The sequence below is a fragment of the Triturus cristatus genome, chromosome 12 (assembly GCF_964204655.1).
Source record: "Triturus cristatus chromosome 12, aTriCri1.1, whole genome shotgun sequence".
Taxonomy (NCBI): domain Eukaryota; kingdom Metazoa; phylum Chordata; class Amphibia; order Caudata; family Salamandridae; genus Triturus; species Triturus cristatus.
The window spans coordinates 45614975-45636271 of NC_140595.1; the positions used below are offsets into that span (position 1 = coordinate 45614975).

Consider the following 21297-nt stretch of genomic DNA (forward strand, 5'->3'; position numbering starts at 1 on the left):
CCTTTTCGGCTAGAAATTGTAAAACCGTCAGTGATGCTTTTTCACATTCAGGTTCGCTTCGGGCGGTGATCAGCAGATCATCGACATATTGAAGTAGTGCAGTGTTGACTGGCATGTGGATACTGTCAAGTTCTCGTTTCAGTGCTTGGCTATAGATGCTGGGGCTTTCTGTAAATCCTTGAGGTGCGCGTGTGAATTTAAAACTTCGTCCATTTAAACTAAATCCGAACAAGTATTGGCTCTCCGGATCTATTGGGACGCTGAAAAAGGCATTCTTGAGATCAATTACAGTAAAGAATGTTGCGTTCGAATCAATGGCTGTCAGTAATGACGAGATATCGGGGACCACAGGGAATTGTGGCACAATGCATTTGTTTAATTCGCGCAGATCAATAACCAATCTATATACTGGCGGGGCCTTTGGATCGGTTCGTTTAAGAATCGGAATTATCGGGGAATTACATACATTGGAGTCGGTTTCCACAACCACTCCTTGGGCAATGAGCTCGTCAATGATTTGCAGTAAAGCCACTACAGCATCTGGTGGTAACTTGTATTGTCGTATTCGTGGTAGTACCACTCCTGCCTTTAGTGTGACTCGATATGGTGTAATGTTCATGCAACCAACATCTGTAGGGCCTTGTGCCCATAAATGTGTGGGTAAAGTCTGCAGTCGGGAATCCATGTCTCGGGATACATAGTGACCTTTAAAATCACGCAAAAACAATCTCACTCCTTCCGGAGAACAACATATTATCGCTCCTAGAGCTTTCAATGTTTTTATACCTAACAAGTTTTCTGGACATGATTTAGTAAGCAATAAATCTGTAGTTCGGGTCAAGGGTCCGATCGTAAGTGGAAGAGGCTGTGATACTTCATTAACAATAGGTTTTCCTGAAAAACCAAGGGAAATATTCTGTGAGCCTGAGAGGGGTGCCTCCGGAACTTCACTACGTTTTATAGTTGTTCGACTTGCCCCTGTATCAAGTAAAAATTTTCTATCTTGACCCAATAATTCACTGTGCACATAAGGTCCTTCTTGATCTACAGGGACCTCGATAAGGGGTAAGTCAACTTCCCTCTCTAGGCTTGTTCATGCGTATCGTTGATACTCAGGATATTCATACTGTGCGGTCTGATACATTTGTCGTGTCGTGGTTTGTGTGGCAGCAACAGGCAGCGCTGGTGCCGCTGGCACAAACTGTATAGACTGTTGCGGAGCTGGCATGGACTGTTGCGGAGCTGGCATGGACTGTGCATGCTGCGGGGCTCCTTGTTCATTCTGATCCTGTCTGAGTGGCCGTGGCCTTTCCTTTGCAATACCTATGGCGATATTACGTTTCAGGACTGGACAATCGTGCACATAATGACCTACCTGTTTACAATAATTGCATGTCCCTTTTACAGGAACTGCTGAATCTCCGGAATGTGTCACACCCTTTTTGTGACCGTCAGTTGGAACTGTCTGGGAGACTAACATTTTCATTTTTGTGTCTTTCATACGACTTTGTTCATGTTCTTGTTCTTCTCTTATTCTATTGTGATGATACTGTAACATTTGTAACATTTGTGACGGGGTATTACCTTGCCAGGTACTCTCGAATTTTAATACTCTATTCTTCACCTGGGGCAAGGAATTTTCAACTAATTTTGTCACAAACAGATGTGGATATGACTCACTACTTGCTTTTATGCCACTATTTATACCAAAACATTTCTCGAATCGGGCATAGAAATCACTAGTGTCTTCATCTTGTTTTTGCTTACAGGCTGAGATTGCACCCCAGTCTTCCTTTTTCGTAGTTAATAAACGTGGCAGTACCTGTACTAGTAAACCTGGTAGCGCTTTAACTTTATCCCCGAGCCCTGAACCTGCAGTTCGGGCCTTTTCTTCTGCTTCTAAGGCTGTCCATTCTATCTTTTGGTCTCCCACTTCCCACTCTTTTTCCTTAAGTTTTTCATAAATGCCAGCAGGCATTAACACCTTTAATATTGTCATAATGTCAGGATAGGTATATTCTCCCATGAGTAACATGTCTTTAATTTCTCGGTGAAAACCCGCTGGGTCTTTGTCATGACTGGGTACCACTTTCTTCATTTCTAACAATTCTATTTTCGATATGGGCGTATATACATATACACGTTTAAACTGATTGTCTTCGCCTTTTATTGGGTGCACTTCTCGCAAGGGATTCTGTCTATCTATGTAATACGGCGTTCTTTCCTTGATGGGCAGTGAGACATTTTCTGGGCATACAAAGAGAATGTACTGCTTTCTTGATTCTAGTATTTCTCTAATTAACTTAGTACCTGAACCTCTCCATCTATTCGTGAGTAATTCAGTCAATATATCAGGTAAAGGACCAGGATCGGAATGTTCGTTCTTGTATAATATAAGAAGTTGTTGAATCATATAAATCCCAGCTAAACGCTGTTCATCTGGGCTGAGGTTCAAAAACGTGTGTGCTACTGTTTCATCACCATATTTTCCGGGACTGTCAATCCAGTGAACGGCTGATCTGGCTAATTCTTGTTCATCCATAGAATCGAGTAGGTGATAACCCCTTCGTTCTCGGAGTACTTTGTCAGCGGCTTGGAACGAATGTTCGGGAGACCTTATATTTATTATAGGTGTTGGATAAGTTCGGTTATTATCTGGACATATCGGACGTGTCGGATCAGTAAAACATCTAGTATTACTACAAGATCTTCCTCTACCTACATAGGCTATAGTTTCTGACTGTCTTGCGGGAATTTCTAATTCTCCCTCTTCGTTTTGTTCAAACTGGTCTACTTCCAATCTCTCTTCATGTATTCGTTCTATTTCTTTACGGATCTTTCGGCACATGGCTACTATACATGTTTGCTTATCATGTTTCCCGTCTGATATATTCTGGCTCCATCTCGTAAGAATTTGCATTACTTCCGGGTTTACCCCCGGTCGGTCTTGATTTCTGATCACACAATTTATGAGGAAACGTAACAGTTCCCCTGTATTTCCACTTTCTGGTATTCCATAGCTCTGTTAATACATTCAGAATCTCGCCCTGTTTGGACAAAATGATATATATTATCTAGATGTTTAGTCATTCCTGGTAGCTTCCCTAGGAACATCGCAGCTCGTCTGATACGTAATGATGCCAGGACCATTTCGTCCTCTTTGCCGGGCACAGGGTCATATCTACAATCTACTAGAAGTTCCTTAAGTGTGCGGGTATTTATAAGTTTGGGCGTACGTGGATGTGCTGATTCTTGAAAAGTAAGTTTATTTATTCTGGGTGGCGTAGAATACACGCTGGTAGCATCTCCGGTAGCCCCATCTGGGGTACTGGGCGCGAAAGGATTCGTTGATCGCGATACAGCAACTATAGGTGTGGACACAGCTGTAGAAACGGCCGTGGGAACAGATGTAGAGACAGATGCGCTTGCCGGAACTTGTGTCGGAATTTGTTGTTGCAAAGGTACAGACACATGGTCTTGACGTTGAACCCCCCCAGCAGACGGTCTGTGTGGTGCAGGGTTAGCATACTCGGGAGCTGCGTCATCTAAATATGAGGAAAGAAAAACATCTTCTGCGGTTCTGGGATGCCCCTTTGGATGTGCTTTTATTGGAAACAATGGGGGTGGCAAGTCTTTTGGTATCTCCGGAGTAGCCTTAGGTAATCCTTCGGCCAGAAGGGGATACATACCATTCATAAGGGCATTTCTTTGTCTATCTACTTGTTCTGATTTTACTCGTGTACCTTCTTCAATTAACAGATTTTCTCGAACTTTATTTGAATTTTCCTTACTTTTCTCTTCCTGTCTACGTGCTTTTTCTGTACGTCTATACGATTCTTTACGCCATAATTCAATGGCGTCTTTCTGTGACTGTCTAGCTCTCCTTTTCCATAACTCTTCTTCTACTTTCATGATGCACTCTGCATCCCAGGTCCCAGCTGCGGGCCACCTCTGACTTTCTGGTAATTCCTTGGTGTAGTCCACCCATAAATCAAGAAATAATATGGCATCTAAGCCATGTTTGTGATACATAAAGTGCCCTGGAGTGTCCCTAGGAGGAATAGGAACAGCTTCTTCGAGTACCCCTTTTCTAGTTGTGATCTGTCTTAATTTCGAAAAGAGCGGCATACTGACAACTGATCTGATACTTATTCTTAAACACACTTAATACAAAAGCACAATAATGAACAGTCATTCATACCACAATATGCAGAACGTATTTAAAACATTTAACATTTAATGAACAACAATGATGGCCGTTCACTAAGCATAATACTCGATACTAACTAGATAATTCTGACTTCATATACTAGACATACTCGATATACTGCTAAACAGTACATATACACTGCTGAAACAGTGCAGACCGGATTTGTGTACCCAAATCCGTCTTGACCGGCACAACCTCTGTGCACGTCAGAACGCCTCCCCAGCAATGGTACTCACCGGGTAGCTCGGAACGGAAGGCCTCGGAACGGAACTGAACTGAACTGGACTCGACTCGAAAACTTCGGAACATCGGAAACTTCGGAACTTCGGAACTTGGTGGGCCTCTGTATACCTCGGATCTTGCTCTCTCAGCTAGGCTCTGGTTGGGATACTTCGCACTTCTCACCGCCTCGTCTGGGTGTTGATCGCAGCCTCAGTCGCCCCCGCTTGACCGGAGGGAGATACAGGAAATCCTGCTGGTACGCGTTGTTGTCCGTCCAGCTGTGGCAGGAGACCGGGCCTGCAACGCACCACCGGCGCGTGAGATGAGAAAGTGTCCCTATTCGGGCGCCATTCATGTGGTAAATAATTTAATTACCGGGACTTAATTTGATACAAAATCTTAATAAAATAGCTCAGTAAAATAAGAGGCAGAATCCGTGGTATAAGAGGTTCAGAATGGGCTTTATTCCAATGGACGATTCGAATCGTGGCCTCCAAGTTCCATCACCACGGGGGTTCAGGAAGTGAAGTACAATACTTTATTGATAAGTAATCATTTTTATAGAACAGACATTACAATGAAACAAATGCAGGAGGCGTAACAATTGATAAGGAAGATAACATTATACATGCGTAATGAAAATGGGCGTGATTGAGCGTAACAAAGGAACGTCATTGGTTGTGATGTCATAATAGGGTGGTTCCATGAAGGAATTTCGCAATGTCAGCAGAAATACTTGGCAGAGATGCGCACGCAGCAGCATGACGTGTGATTGACGTGCAACTAGGGGGGTGAAGGGGACTTGACATTTAGCTCTACATGTGGAGACAAGAAGTCTGGGGGGTCAAGTCAACCTAATCCCAAATCATATCTAACATCCTATGTTTAAAGAACTATGTTATCCACAAAGGAAGGACTCTTGGACAAAATCTATTCTATACTGACTGTGTGTGCGTGCACAAGCGTCTAAGTGTCTACATGAGATGCAAGGGGCAGAAACCTTCCATGGTAACGGGGCTATGAATTACTTGCATGAGGACAGAGAAGCCGGGCCTTTGCTCAGTAGCTGAAGGAAATGTTTACTTAAACTACTAGACAGGAATGCATCGGCTGAGGAGCGAAACAGATAACTTGAAGGTGAAATACAGTTTTTGGCAGGCAGGCAGACCGGCCGAGGCAGGCACCGTTAGCCGCACAGGGAGTAGGACAAAGTTCATGGATACAGATGCGAGCTCAGACTGGAGCTGTCAGAGGCAGAAAACAGGGAAAGGCTTGATGGCAGAATCAGGGCCTACTCGCCTGAACTGCAAAAATGGAGTAACTAAGCCATATAAAGTCGGTGGCCTTTCGTACTTAGGAATCGAATATCCAGCCCATTCATGGCGGATCTGAAAGAGGACATGTTGACGGTGGACGCACATGTATTTGCGTCTTCATAACTGGAACTGGAGGGAACATACATGTACTTGTAACATGCACATAGAACCGTTGGGGTCCAAGATAGGGGACATAACTGACCAGAAAAATCCATATTTCCACAGCTTGCACAAGACTTGTTGTGAACTTACTGTGTGTTTGGAGCCTGTACACTGCTTACCATTAGTTGACTTTATTCTCACTTTCATTTGCTTGCTTTCTTTTCGACAGCTTGCCTTGTTCTTCTTCTGTTTCTCACTCCCCTGGAGCATAGCTCTTTACCTTCCTTTCGCTTGGCCGATTTGCACCCTTCCACTTCTCACTTTTAGAGTACTGTTTTTGGTAAAGCACTTCAAAAGTGTGCATGTGTTTTTCAGCCCTCCTTCCTATACCCCCCCGCACCCCTCTCTCGCCTGCCCCTCTCCCGCCCCAGTGCCCTGTTTGGTTTCCCCCTTGTGTGCTTCTCCAACAACCCTCAGTGTTGCTCTCTTCACTGAATGATGCTCTCTTCACTGTATGATGCTCTCTTCACTGTATGACGCCATCTTCGGTACCGACCAAACCACACAAGGCCACCGGCACCGACATTTCCAAGCCGAAGACCATCTTGACGCCGACCAAGAGACTGGAGGGTCCCAAGCCGGGTTCTAAGCAACAAACAGGCACAGAAAAACATAAAAAGACATCGGCCCGACGCCTTCGGTGTCGACGGACCAGATAACTCACCAGAGCTATTTACACCGGATCCCTTGCAAAAAACTCTCACCAAGGATCCAAAAACTGGACATTTGACACCCTCTACCAAAAAGAGATTTGGAGAAGCCTGCTCCGCCTCCACCTCCAAAGAGGAAGGACTCTGCTACCTCTCCGTTCAGAATACCTTCCTCCTCCCCCTCCACCTCCTCCTCCTTCCCCACCTCCACCCCCTCCGCCCTCTCCTCCTCCACCTCCACCTCATCGTTCTCTGACCCCGTCTCCAGACGATGATGATCAGGGGGACCCATATGATGATACAGGGGATGTGCCACAGGACCCCACCCCTACAGGATCCCCAGATCCATGGGACGATTACAATATTCCAGATATCCCCAACGTCCCACAAGACGATCTTTACCCTTCTAGACCATCTCCACCAGAAGATTCATTAGGGTTCAATCATCTTCTGCAAAGGGCGGCACATTATCACGGGGTGGACTTGCATACCGACCCCGTGGAGGAAGATTTCCTCCTAGACACATTTGATACCTCACATAGGTCCACCTCCATACTGCCCATGCTCAAAGGGGGGGTAAAGCATGCGGCAGAAGTTTTCAAGGACCCAGTTAGAGCCAGGGTCATTAACCCACGTATTGAAAAAAAATACAAACCTGCTCCCTCAGATCCCTCCTACATCAGAGGACCAGCGCCACTAGATTCTTTAGTAGTATCTACGGCACGTAAAAGGGCAAATTCACAAGCGTCAGGTGATGCACCACCACCTGACAAGGAATCAAGACTACTAGATGCATCATGCAAACGCACAGCATCCCAGGCGGCCAACATATGGCGTATAACAAACACTCAGGCACTACTGGCCAGATATGACAGGGCTCATTATGACGAGTTAGAAAGCATAATGCACCATCTCCCTGAAAAATATAAAGCTAGGGCCAACGAGTTAATTCAAGAGGGTAAAACAATCACGAATACCTCCATACGTTGTGCCCTAGATGCAGCAGACACAGCCTCCAGGGCCGTCGACACCAGCGTCCTTCTCCGTCGCCATGCTTGGCTAAGGGTATCTGGTTTTAAACCAGAAGTACAAGCCTCCATCCTTAACCATCCCTTTGACCAGGAACATCTATTTGGGCCAAAGTTGGATGAGGCCTTAGAAAAGATGAAAAAAGACACGGATACCGCAAAATCCATGGGGGCCTTACAGTCTCACCCGCCCAGATGCTCCATTCGCCGCTCCTCCTTTTGGAGTACATCCAGAGGCTACTCCTCAGACACAGCGTCCACATCATACAAATCCCCTACTCAGACCACCTTTACAAAAGGTTACCAAAGAGGCGGCTACAGGGGTAACAACAACAAGGGCAGAGGCAAAACAAACCACGCCCGTTCTGCCACACCTCCTACCCAATGACTTCCCCCCCCCCCCGCTCCCCCCAGACCATTCCACTCCGATCGGGGGCAGACTCCAAAATTTCCTTCATGTCCGGGAGACCATCACCTCAGACAAATGGGTGACCCAAATAATTCGGTCAGGCTACTGCCTAGAACTAACATCTACCCCCCCAAACATTCCACCCAGGCAACGCCCAATGTCACAAGAACATTCAAAATTACTAAAGCAGGAGGTAATCTCCCTCCTACAAAAACAGGCAATAGAACACGTTCCTGTCAATCAACAAAATATGGGGGTCTACTCCCTATATTTTCTTATACCAAAAAGGGACGAGACTCTACGACCTTTTCTAGATCTCCGGCCCCTAAACACATACATACACTCAGACCATTTTCATATGGTAACGCTTCAGCAGTTACTTCCGCTCCTCTCCCAAAACGACTTCCTCACCACTCTGGACTTGAAAGACGCATACTTCCACATTCCAGTGCACCATGCTCACAGAAAGTACCTCAGATTTGTAGTGGACGGACAACACTACCAATTCAAAGTGCTCCCGTTCGGAGTCACAACAGCACCACGGGTATTCACCAAGTGCCTGGCAGTGGTGGCGGCACACTTGAGAAGACAGCACATTCACGTCTTCCCTTACCTAGACGAGTGGCTGATAAAAGCCACTTCATACAATCAGTGTGTACAACACACCTCCACCACAATCGAACTACTTCACCAACTAGGCTTCACGGTGAACCACCAAAAGTCACAGCTACAACCATCCCACATAAAACAATACCTCTGTGCCACCATAGACACCTCAGAAGTGATAGCCTACCCCAATCCGGCCTGGATTGCAAGCATTCAGGCTTTGCGACAAAAATTCATACCTCAACACTCCCTTCCAGCACGAGTGTTCATGCAACTAATAGGGATGATGGCCTCTTGCATTTTCATAGTGCCCCACGCAAGACTCCAGATGCGTCCCCTCCAAGAGTGTTTAGCGCACCAGTGGAACCAGGCCCAAGGTCAACTGATAGATCTGGTGTTGGTAGACGGTCGCACCCATCGCTCTCTGCAGTGGTGGAACACCACAAACCTTTCCAAAGGTCGACCGTACCTGGACCCGGTTCCCCAGATAATACTAACAACGGACGCATCGCTCTCCGGCTGGGGAGCTCACCTATTACACCTCACCGTGCAGGGCACATGGACGCCTCAACAAAAGTTACTCCATATCAACCATCTGGAGTTACTAGCAATCTTTTTAGCCCTAAAATCTTTTCAAATACAGATTTCAGGCAAGGCAGTCCTCATTCGCACAGACAACATGACGGCCATGTATTATATACAAAAACAAGGCGGCATACACTCTCCACATCTCTCTCAATTTGCACAGATATTATGGAGATAGGCAATTCCCCTAAATATCTTTCTCCTAACTCAACATGTCCCAGGAGTCCAAAACACCGTGGCAGATCTGCTCAGCAGACAGACACAACAAATCCACGAGTGGGAACTTCACCCACAGGTTCCTCATCCCTTCTTTCAAATGTGGGGGCATCCACAGATAGACCTCTTTGCCACCCACGAAAACACAAAATGCCCAAGCTTCGCCGCCAGATACCCACACCCATTGTCCAAAGGAAATGCGATATGGATGAACTGGTCAGGCAAATTTGCGTATGCTTTTCCGCCTCTCCCACTCATTCCATTAGTGGTGCGCAAACTACAACAACACTCCCTCACACTAATCCTAGTAGCTCCAACGTGGGCCAGACAACCGTGGTACACCACACTTCTACAACTCTCTGTAGTACCACACCAAAAACTACACCTCTCACCATGCCTCCTAACCCAGAACCATGGAGAGATCAGACACCCGGACCCAGCTCAGCTCAACCTTGCGATCTGGCTCCTGAAATCCTAGAATTCGGGTACCTAAATCTTCCCCCTGACTGTATGAACGTCATCAGAGAAGCTAGACGACCTACCACTAGAGCGTGCTACGCAGCCAAGTGGAAACAATTTGTTGTTTATTGCCATAACAACACCATCAATCCCCTGGACGTGTCCATTCAACACATCATAGGCTACTTACTCCACCGCCAAAGGTGTAATCTAGCCTATACGTCCATTCGACTACACCTCACAGCAATTGCAGCTTACTTACAAAACAGGCAACATCTTTCACTCTTTAGAGTGCCTGCCATTAAAGCCTTCATGGAAGGCCTAAAAAGAATAATTCCCCCCAGAGTACCACCCTTACCTGTGTGGAACTTAAATATTGTTCTCACAAGGCTAATGGGGCTTCCTTCGAACCTTTGCACAAATGCGAACTTCAATTCCTAACATGGAAAACAGCTTTCCTTGTAGCCATCACTTCCCTTAGAAGGGTCAGTGAGATACAAGCACTTACCATACAAGAACCTTTTCTTCAAATGCACCATAACAAGGTTGTTCTCCGTACCAACCCAAAATTCCTACCTAAAGTCATTTCCCCTTTTCACCTAAACCAATCGGTAGAACTACCAGTATTTTTCTTGCAACCACAGACCGTTGCAGAAAGGGCTCTGCACACACTAGATGTCAAACGAGCCTTACTCTACTACATCGAGAGAACACAATCTTTCTGCAAGACCAAACAACAGTTTGTCTCTTTCTCTCCACCACACAAGGGCAAACCCATCTCAAAATCAGGGATAGCTAGGTGGATTGTAAAATGCATTCAGATTTGCTACCACAAAGCAAAACGAACGCTATCCATTCCCCCTAAAGCCCATTCTACACGAAAGATAGGGGCTTCCATGGCATTTTTAGGGAACATCCCATTAGATGATATCTGCAAAGCAGCTACATGGTCAACACCGCACACTTTCACTAAACACTATTGTGTAGATGTGCAAACTAAGCAACAAGCTAGTGTGGGCCAGGCTGTACTCAAAACATTATTTCAAACCACTGCAACAGATACCGGTGGTCGCCGCTAATGTTGGGAACTGCTATATAGTCTATGCAAAAGTGTGTTATCTGCAGCTCATATGCCTCGAACGGAATATGCTACTTACCAGTATGCATCTGTTCTTGGCATGTAGAGCTGCAGATCTACACACGCCCACCCGCCTCCCCGGCTACCTGTATCTGTTCCAGTTTATCTTATTTAGATACACACACATGGGTTTCTTCACTGTTATTACTACGCTCCATCTTTTCCTGCTGGCGAAAAACAATCTGAGGATGGAGCCGAAGCCCATGCGCAGTACGGACCGAAGGAGAAGTCACCGAACTCGTGACTTCCAAAGACTGTCCAAGAAGAAAAACAAACTGCAAACATCCGGGCCCAACACCAGATGGCGATCTATGCAAAAGAGTGTAACTCTGCAGCTCTACATGCCAAGAACAGATGCATACTGGTAAGTAGCATATTCCTTCCTGCAAATACATGCATTTAAACAAAAAAGAATTTCTAACCCGTTTCAATTAAACTTGCCTGTTGAGAAGCACCTAGATTGTTCTAATAAAAGTGTGTAACAGATTGTTTCTATTTTTAAATTACAGTTTTTTATTGTAAGCAAGTGGCCAGTCCCTTTTTTATTTTTTTATTTTAGTAGGGGCTAACAGGCAGCATAAGCACTCCACCTGCACAATACTTATTGTGAATTTACTTTGTGCTTGGAGCTTGTACACTGCTTACAATTTGTTGACGTTATTGTCACTTTTATTTGCTTGCTTTCTTTTCGACAGCTCGCCTTGTTTCTCTTGTTTCTCCCTTCCCTGGAGCATAGCCCCTTTACCTTCCTTTGGCTTGGCTGACTTGCATCCTTCCACTGCTCACTTTTAGGTTACTGTTTTATTCTTTTTGGTAAAGGACTTCAAAAGTGCGCATGTGTTTTCCAGCTCTCTCCTTCCTACACTTCTTCCCCCCCCCCCCCCCAAGCCTGCACCCCTCTCTCGCCTGCTCCTCTCCCACCCCAGTCTCCGCATTGGTTTCCCCCTTGTGTGCTTCTCCACCAGCCCTCAGTGTTGCTCTCTCCACTATATGCTGCTCTCTTCACTGTATGCTGCTTTCTCCATTGTATGCTGCTTTTCTAATCTACCTGCCTTTATTTTTTGTTTATGCCCTCCACCAAAACCTGCAGTCTTTTTCTTTTTTTGTTTTGGGAAGGTCACGCAGCAAATTGCAATCCTTCCATAAAAAAAGCTCTTCCTCAGTGCTTGCATTTTTTAAAATGTACTAATTCATCTTGGGTCTCTAAAATTAACAAGCATTTGCAATACAATAGGTCTCGCATCTATGCAGGTTTAAGCTATTGGCATTGTAAATGACAATGCCTTTTATCTATATTTTAAAAACCAAATCTTAAATAAAAGGCATTTTTATTTACAATGCCAACAGGTCAAACTGCGTAAATGCGAGACCTATTGCATTGCAAATGCTTGTTTTGAGTGTGGCCCTACTCTGTCCGTTTTTGGAAGTGTATCGAACCATACTGCATTCTACTGTCGTGTTAATTCCTCTTTTAGACAAATTTTCATCACTTCGTGCATAGGTGCTCATGTATTAACAGAAATAAAAGGCAATGTTTTAGATGCATACTTTTACGATAGGAAGGTCGAACCAATCTTTAGTAGAAGGGTTATATAAAAAACGCATTTGAAGGGTTTTGCAAGTGTGTAGTGGTGTTTTGTAGGCTCGTCCAACGCTTGCGCAGCTTTTTTTTTCTCTTTGACTCAAGCAGAGATGAGACTCCGAGCGGCGCAGCCAGCAAGGGGAGGAGAACGGTTCGCCTTATAAACCTCCATTTTACCGGAGCTCTGCGTTTGTAATTCATGCACGAGCAATAGAGAGTCTGTGGTGCGTAGCTTTAGTGTGGGGGCGCGGCGGGAAGCCCCGTGTCTTCCCTGTGTCTGCAATGCACCGTCTCCCTGACAGACCCGCACAGAAAAGATGGAGGATAGCCACCAAGACACCAAAACGCAAGCACGGGCGCCCTCTAACTACAGCCTTCGCAGGGCTTCCACTGGGCCAAACCGCGCAGCCAGTGCACGGAACTCGCACATGAACGTGCATTCCAACACGATCCGAGCGGAAGCAAAAGCCATAAAAATTATTTTCGAAATATGTACTTCAGTAATAAAATTATTAAAACTAAAAAGCATCCTTTTCCTGCTCTCGTTTTGCAGCCTCCACCCATCCCTGAAATAAAAAATCTCTCTGCGGGAAGCAGCCCTGCCCTACAGTTACGCAGATGGAGGGAAAACGGCAGAAAATGGCTATGGCTTAAACTTTGCTCAGAGTTGCTAGCGGTTAAAAACTATGTAAAAAGTTGCTCAGACACACAGACTAACTCGTAAACATACACGCCCCCTATAGATAAGAAATTCAGTCACGACATCCGGCAAGCAGACAATCCATTCCGGATGGGCCGGATAAAAAGGAGACAGGGCGTAAACAAAAAAGCCTCAGTTTCAATCGGAGGCCACCGTTTTACATAAATGATTATGCCAGCCAATAAAAATGAGGGGCGTGGCTTGAAGTCCCCTTCTGAAATCTCCTCGATCACAATAGCCCTCGGAGAGCAAGTAGTGCATGTGCGCTGCAACGCTAGGCGAGACCTAAAAACAATAAGCGTGTACTTATTTTCGTGGGTACTCACATTATTGACAATACATGCACATACACAATGATGCAGTCACTAGTAGTGGCCATCTCTTTCTGCCATGCTGCATAATATTTTTGTGGATGTACAGCCACATCGAAATGCATCAACAAAGCCAGTAGAGTAGGTCCCTAAGGGAAGACCTATTCAATTTGCCAATGCTTGTTGATTTTTGTGTCATTGCAATGATTCTGTTTTTTTAAAGGTAACTATCGCACTAGCTTGCCATGATCAGACCTGTTGGCTTTTCCAATGCTTGTAAAGCGACCTAGTTTTACCAAACATTCTGCTTTTCAAAAATATGTTTTGTTGAAGTTGTAACTTGTTATATTTCTCTCTCTTTCAGTGGTTCTGTCATAGATACAGTGGAGAATCCGTCCTCGATACAGCTCGAGAAGCCAGGGTAAAAAGCTCTCTGCCGCTTTGCTGAATATGTATTAACAAATGGGCAAAGCTCGGATGACAAACTTCCTGCTAAATCCTGGAGCTAGCACAACTCACTTACTCATGAAATGGCAGAACGCTTGGGGTCATTCCTAAGCCTGGATGATCTCTATCACAGCTTATCTGCATTCCCGCAAGCCAGACTTTGTGAACTCCAAAGTAGGCTGCAACAAGGGCCGCCCACAGATAGCCGGAAACTGCTGGAAGCCATCATTCTCAAAAATTTAGGACAGCCTGAATCAGCTCTGGCATTACTGAAGTCCATGCCACACATCAAAGCTGCCCAATACGTTGCTAATAAAGTACAAAATGAGAGCTTGCAATGCAGAGGCAATCGAGTCCCACCGTCACCACAAGACCCAGAAATTCTGCAGACTGTTGAACAGGTATGCGGATTGCTGCAGAAAGAGAATATCTGGTGTGATCCAGATCAGCCTCGCACATTAATGTCCGGACTAGGGTTTTCTCCAAGCCCAACATCACCTAGGGTCAAGAGTCCTTGCATTCCAATTAATGGAGCAAAAGGGAATCCTTTCACAGCGGCTTCAAACACTGTGGAATCCTTCTATAGTAAATTGGCAATTAGCGCGTCACCTACAGCATTATATATAACTGATAGAGATCACCGTGGCCACCAACAGAGAGCTCCAAGTAAACTTTTTAATGATGCTACACCCTCACATGTACAGCAGAGAGGAGGAGGCGGTGATGTAGCAGGGTACGTAGATGACAACAGACGTATGGTAGTTACCCATCCTGTTAAAGACACAGAAAAGACAGGTTCTGCCTCTACTGGTTCGTGTCCGCAAGTATTTAAAGAGCCAACCATTGAGCACTTTCCTGTGGAATGTACAGACCTGACTGGTACCAGTCTGCTAGTTTCGGAAATGGAAAAGGTCCCACCCCATTGCCCAGAAAGGACATCTGCATTATCGTTCAATAATGAAACTAAACCGGTGAACTCATGTCCCTCTACAATGCCATACAAATGTGCACCTCCTTTAAAAGAAATGAGTCGCAACCAGTCAGCACCATCTACTCCCAGCCTGCCGATAGTAGACACCAGCCCTCAAGAACAAACGGAGGTCAAGAAACCACCATCCTCATATGTCAGTCCTCCATCAACTGAGTCGGAAGGCACGGAGAATGGGTTTTTCAGTTTTGTAATTTTGCATGTCCAGGAGGATGATGAAATTGCCTCTAGAGTTCAAGGCAAGTTGGAAAGCCTGGGAGTTAAAAATGGAACAACCTTCTGTGATGGTTTTGCACGTCCTGGTAGTTGCCGCCTAACATGCCTCGAAGAAGCAATTAACAACTCTGCATTCACTATCCTTTTACTGACAAAGCAATGGACTTCTCGTTGGGCAGATTTCCAAACAAACACTGTTCTGATGAACGCCATTAAACACGGGCACAAGTACAACACAGTTATTCCATTCCTGCCACGTACAGACAGGCTGCCGGAGAGTGATATGCCCATGTCTCTGGGTGCACTGATTTCCCTGGATGAGAGCTCACACATGTTTTGTAACAAAGTGAAGACAACGTTCGCACCTTGTCAAATTGAAAACCAGAAAATTATCTGGAGACGTGAAGAAGCAGTTAGGGTTACAAGGGAGAAAACGGAGGATCTCAGGTTAGAAACAAAACAGGTGCACGAAATTCAGGACGCCAATAAGGATTTGATTACAGAACAACAGAAACATTTGCTTAGCCAGTCCAGTACTTTCAAATGCCCCAATGTTCCGGGTGAAATCCCAGGATCTTTTCTGCCATTTTCCCATGGCGTGCCCCCATTTCAGCAAATGCAGTGAGTGAGTGGCTCTGTACCTCCAGCTTGGTTTACATTTTACCCAGGGGGGCCTGGTGCAATTCATAATATGCGTCCTCAGTTCAATCCACATTGTCCGTACAGTTCTGTCCCATTTGTCACCCAGACGCTCCCTAGTGGAACCCAAGGGACACAGTATGCCTCTGGGGTCCAGCACCCAGTTATTCAAATTCAGCATGCAAGTCATGTCCAAATTGGTGACCGGAACCAAATGACAATTGAGAGCACAGACGGAGAAGAAGAGAAGACCAAGGAAGAGGAGCAAGAAGAAGAGGAGGCCGAGACTCTGACTCTTACCTGATGTGTTTGAGGTGAACCATTAACCGGAAGAAACCTCACTCAGAAGAGCATTCATGGCTCCAGTGTCTTGGAAGCTGTATCGCAATAACACTTACAGGCCCGTCTGTAAAAGAGTTATTGGACGACGATGGACTGACGTTGTGATGTATGATTAAGAACGCACACCATGGGTCATGACACAGGAGGGTCCACTGATAGTAAGTGACTCCGTACTCCTCTTTGAGAAAGGTCACCCCAGTCTTCCTCATTGCTAATGGTGATGGGAACATCGGGACTGCAGACATTAAGGACCGCTTATTGGTTGAACCCAACAACTGGTTTTTATGAATGGTACTCACTTGGCTGCAGTTTCAGGCAGTGTCCGCAGCCAATCATGTATCATCAGCTCTACAGATATCAAACACTGCTGAATGTAGTGGCCATCATCACTTAGATAGAAGATTTCATTTGTTTGGAATGTTCTTCTGCACTCCCTTAAATGCAACCTTAAAACTGGTCTCTATGGAACACCAAATGCAATGGCTAGAGGATTACTTGGTTGCTTGTAAACAGCTCTTTCATCCAGGTTTCAAGTAGTTCTCTTAACGCAAGTTCTCAGAAACCGTTGAGTTTGCGGCCCAGTGGGGTCAGCAACTGTCTGTGTTGGGGTTATGCGAAGAAGACAGTTCAGTCCATTATAGATCATATCCAGCTTGGTTAAGTGGTAAATTGTAGCAGTAACAACACTGCTTACTTGCCTTTACTAACATGAAATGTAGTTGTGCAAGTGAAAAAGCTAAAAGAGCATCCTTAAAGAAACTGAGCACTAATAGTTCTAGACATTTAGAATGTGGAGACTTTGTTGGTGACAAAGGGTCTAGGTCATGTGCCAATAGTGTGTTGAAGCTGTTCTACTACTGTGGCTGCAATATCCCCTTGAGACTGTTTTCTTGTGTCATGTTCACGAGCTCTGATCATAGAAGAGGTACCGGTTTCTGTGAAGTGCCTCTTGCTGCCATTTGTGTTGGTCCTCTGGAGTGTGTGCAAGTGCCTTATACCCACATACCATTATGGAAATGCTTGAAATAAATCTTTCTACTGAATACCTTGCTATATACACTTCCAGCTTCTTCGTTCCTCGCTCTCAGCCTGTCAGTTGTCCTTGAGACTTCTATTTGTTCAGTGTCTGAGAATGTAGAAGGACTATTGTGGCAGATAAAAAGTTAGCATCATTCAGAAGGTACACAGATCTGAGCATGACCAAATCACAATCTAAGTGGCTTTGAGCCAAAAGAAAGCCAACTTAAAATGTTATCTTCTGCTCGGTGCTTAATTTGTGCCGGTGGTTGCAGATGAGCCCCATGGCACTCATTTTTGGGGACGGCACTCATTTTTCCTCATCGGACTTTAAATGATAGCAAGAGAGAAAAATATAAAAGTAGTACAGAAGGTGGAGGAGAAAGATGGCAAAACAGTCCTAAAGTGAGATGGGGATGAAAAATAATCTGTCCGAGTTGGAGAAAGGGGTAGGGAGTGTCTGGTTATAGATTAATGAGGTATAAGGTGGAATCAAGACTAACCAGCCTTGGTATTCTGCACTGCTGACATTTGGTTGTGCCGGCCACAGGCTTCTGAGCAAAACTTTGGGCACCAGCACTTATTCTTTTACAAATGAAGCACTTATTCTGCAGTTGACTTTTCTCCATCCTCTTCTAGCACTCCCGCTCTTTGCTAGATGCTCGTAGCCAAATTGCAAACTAGAATGTGAGGACAACTTCTTTGTAGCATGTGCTGTGTTGTGAGATGTATTGTTTACAGTTCTGTGGGCTTACGACCCGCATACAGCAGTTGTTTTTGTTGTCATTCTCATTTGCAATCTTTCAATTGTTTAGATCCTATAGGCTTCCCTTCCTTTTTGTGTTATCTCCTAACTGGAGAATAGACCAAGTACATGTGTACTACTTGGCTTTTTTGAAACCCACTATTTTGTTATTTTATCGGCGTGCTATATGCCTTCTTGCTTTTAACAGAAGCATATAGCTTCTTACTTAACCTCTTCAGTGCCCATGACGAGCTGGACTCGTCATGAGCCGCGGTGGCGCTGTGCCCATGACGAGTCCAGCTCGTCACAAACCCCGCCCGCTAATGCAACGGCCGGCACAGGGCGGGGAAAGGGGCGGGCACTGAAGGGGTTAAGTTGCTTTAACCCTATCTGCCGTCTCTATTGATGCTTTTGTTACTGACACCCACAACTGTACCACTCTGTCATTCCACCCCCCTCTACGCCACTCTACACTTACGCCACTCTACACCAGTTTACTCTACACCACTCTTCGCCACTCTGCTGTTTTCTGCAACTACTGTACTCTTTTCTGCACTCTACTTCACTCTACTTCACTCTACTTCACTCTACTCCACTCCACACAATGCCACTCTGTGCCGCTCTACATGACTCCTCTCTACACCAGCATGCTCCATGCCACTATATTCCTCCTCTCTATGCCATGCCACGCCATTCTAGGCCACTTCAGGCAATACCACTCTGCGGCACACCACTCTTTGCCACTTTACTCTATGCTATGCTACTCTATACCACTCAATGCTACTCTGTCCAAGGCCACTCCACTCTGCTCTACACCACTCTACTCCACAAAATTCTGCTCTGCGCTACTCCACTCTGCCCCACTTTACCCTTCGCTACTCTACTTTTGCTACTCTACACCACTGTGCTGTAGACCACTCCCCTCTGCAACCACTCCACTCTATGCCACTGCAGTCTACACTACGCCACTCTACTTCACCCCACTGTACTCTATGCCACTTTACTCTAGCCTACACCACTCTACTCTACCATGTGCCCCTCTACTCTACGCCACTCCACTCTAACTTGCACCACTCCAATCTGTGCCACTCTACTTCACTGTCCTGTATGCCCCGTCACTTACCTTTAATCATACTGAACAGCAGCCACGCTCGAGTACAGCATGTCTAAAAGGCATTGACAAAGCGACTAGTTCTCACATAGGCATATTGTTTTGGCTTTGTCAATGCTTGTTTAATTACTTTTTTTTACATATTTGCTTTTCACACTACTGTCCCCTTGGTAGGGGACTCAAATATTGATAACCACCCCCTTTATTTTTCAGTTGCGAAGCACAAAAAAAGCTGCCGGTATGGCTGTTATTTGTAGCATTTGTCTGCGGGTGGCCTGGCTGTAAAAAGGTTCTTGTCCATGAAACACATAATTAGGGTTTCTACGTATCAGGTTTTTTGTGTGCATTCTAGCCTTTCTACCATTTCCCTCCAATTTTTCGAACACAATCACTGTTAATACATTTTCCCACTTGTAGAAAAAAAGACAACAGTGTATTTGGCATTTTAAACAGATCAATAGATGTTATTAACTCTGATCTAAAGTGCATGTTTCATTTAAGGCAGGGATAATACATGATACTGTGGAGTTGCTGCCTGCTCATTTCGTGATGTGTTGGTTTAAAAAGCGGTGCTACGTATATCTTCATTTTGAGCAGCAATGAAATGTTAGTTTTGTCAGTCTTTATGTACAACTTTTTTTTCCCTCCTGACATAGATCTTTTCAGACTCTCTCGATTTCTTGCTTCTCACAATGATATCCACAACAAAGGCAGCAACTTCTAAAGATAGACTCCTCAATGCACTACCAGGCTCTAAAGACGTATCATGGTACTGTTTTTAAATCGTGATATTGGCGAACGCACTGCAGGGACATCAAATCTTGCATCAGAAAAATGGTTCTTAACCAGACTCTGACAATCCTTCCTTATTTTATGCATTTAAAAGGTGGCATGTAGAACAATCAATCTAAAGTGGTGTTGAAGCAGATAGGTCTGATTTATCTCAGGTAAGGTCTTCTTTATAAAATGAAAGTCAGAAATATGTTTTCAAGACAGCAAGTAAGGAATTCATGTGTATTTAATTATAAAGTGCGTACTGCTGACCTACACTGCTTGTTGATGCTACAACAAAGAACACATTTTCCTAATATGCCATTTTGCCCGTGGGACTTTCATGCACAGCACACTTGAGTTACCAGACGTACAATTGTTTGAGTGGGTCATAACTTTAATAACTACACCTAAACACCTCCCAGCAGACTATGTAATTCCTGTATAGAGTCCGCCCCGAACTGTGAGGGTTCTAGCGCGCATAGTATCAAAGACACTATAGCATGGAAGGGATTTGCTGCACGTTCCTGTGAATGCCCTACCTGTCTCATGTGTTGAGCATAATAATACATTCATCTCTCACCTCATTATTCTATGTTCCATTCCTTCAGTTGGTGTTCTACTTTGTTAGAATCTAGGACTAGGGAGGTGGTTAGAGCACTGCATGGTGCAAGATGTGTGCGGATTCCTTATACTATACTAAATTGTTAATTATAACCATTGCATCCTTGCCCTGCATGTTAAATATAACAGATTCATGGGTGGCAAGTGATTCTACCTCATGTTCATGGAAAAAGCGACAATACAATTTAGTGTCATTTAAATGACATTTCCTTGAAAGGAAGAAACCTCCTTTAATAGTTAACTCACTTTACAAGTTACTGTGAATCCTAGCAGTCAAGCAATACGTGTGTCAACACAGGAAGTTTCAGCGGCACTTTTTTTTAAAAATATTTTTTAATATTGACGTTGACTAAGACTGACTTGAATTGAGAGTCCCTTGCCCAACAATATTTAGTTTGTGTTTGACAGGCAGTCAAGTCTGTTGATGTGGCAACCCACAAGCACAGGTAGCGGCACGCCCTGTACCTTGTTACAGTCTTGCCAAGTATCACGCATCACGTGCGACACTCACGGATTTCAGTGTGGTGTTCCGCATCACCGCACTGAAATGCTTTGCCACGCATTTTAATGACACTGAATTGGGTGTTAGCGCGCCGGCTCTGCTGCTCCCAGCAAACTTGCCGCCAGCAGGCAGCTCTGGCTCATAACAGTTAAGGATCATGTAATACTCTTCAGCTCTGGCGGAGTGAGAGTGCTCTGCTACAATATAACAATTTGCGGCCTCAGTGTACCACGCGACGTGGCAGGCTGTCAGTCACTGACTGACAGAGCCCACACTCTGCCGATTACACCAGGGCGCCGGG

At 45.1% G+C, this 21297-nt stretch overlaps 2 protein-coding genes across 3 annotated transcripts in view; both read left to right on the forward strand.

Moving 5' to 3' along the window:
* Window positions 1-17269, forward strand: part of LOC146772378 (TIR domain-containing adapter molecule 1-like) — a 45917-nt gene extending 28648 nt beyond the window's left edge. Inside the window, exon 2 of the mRNA XM_085638607.1 lies at window positions 13959-17269. Within this exon, the coding sequence (XP_085494733.1) occupies window positions 14125-15870 (1746 nt within the window). The 5' untranslated portion in view covers window positions 13959-14124 and the 3' untranslated portion in view covers window positions 15871-17269. The remainder of the gene's footprint in view (window positions 1-13958) is intronic.
* LOC146772379 (TIR domain-containing adapter molecule 1-like) overlaps window positions 1-21297 on the forward strand; it is a 74193-nt gene that overhangs the window by 28608 nt on the left and 24288 nt on the right. The gene's annotated exons all lie outside the window — the stretch shown is intronic.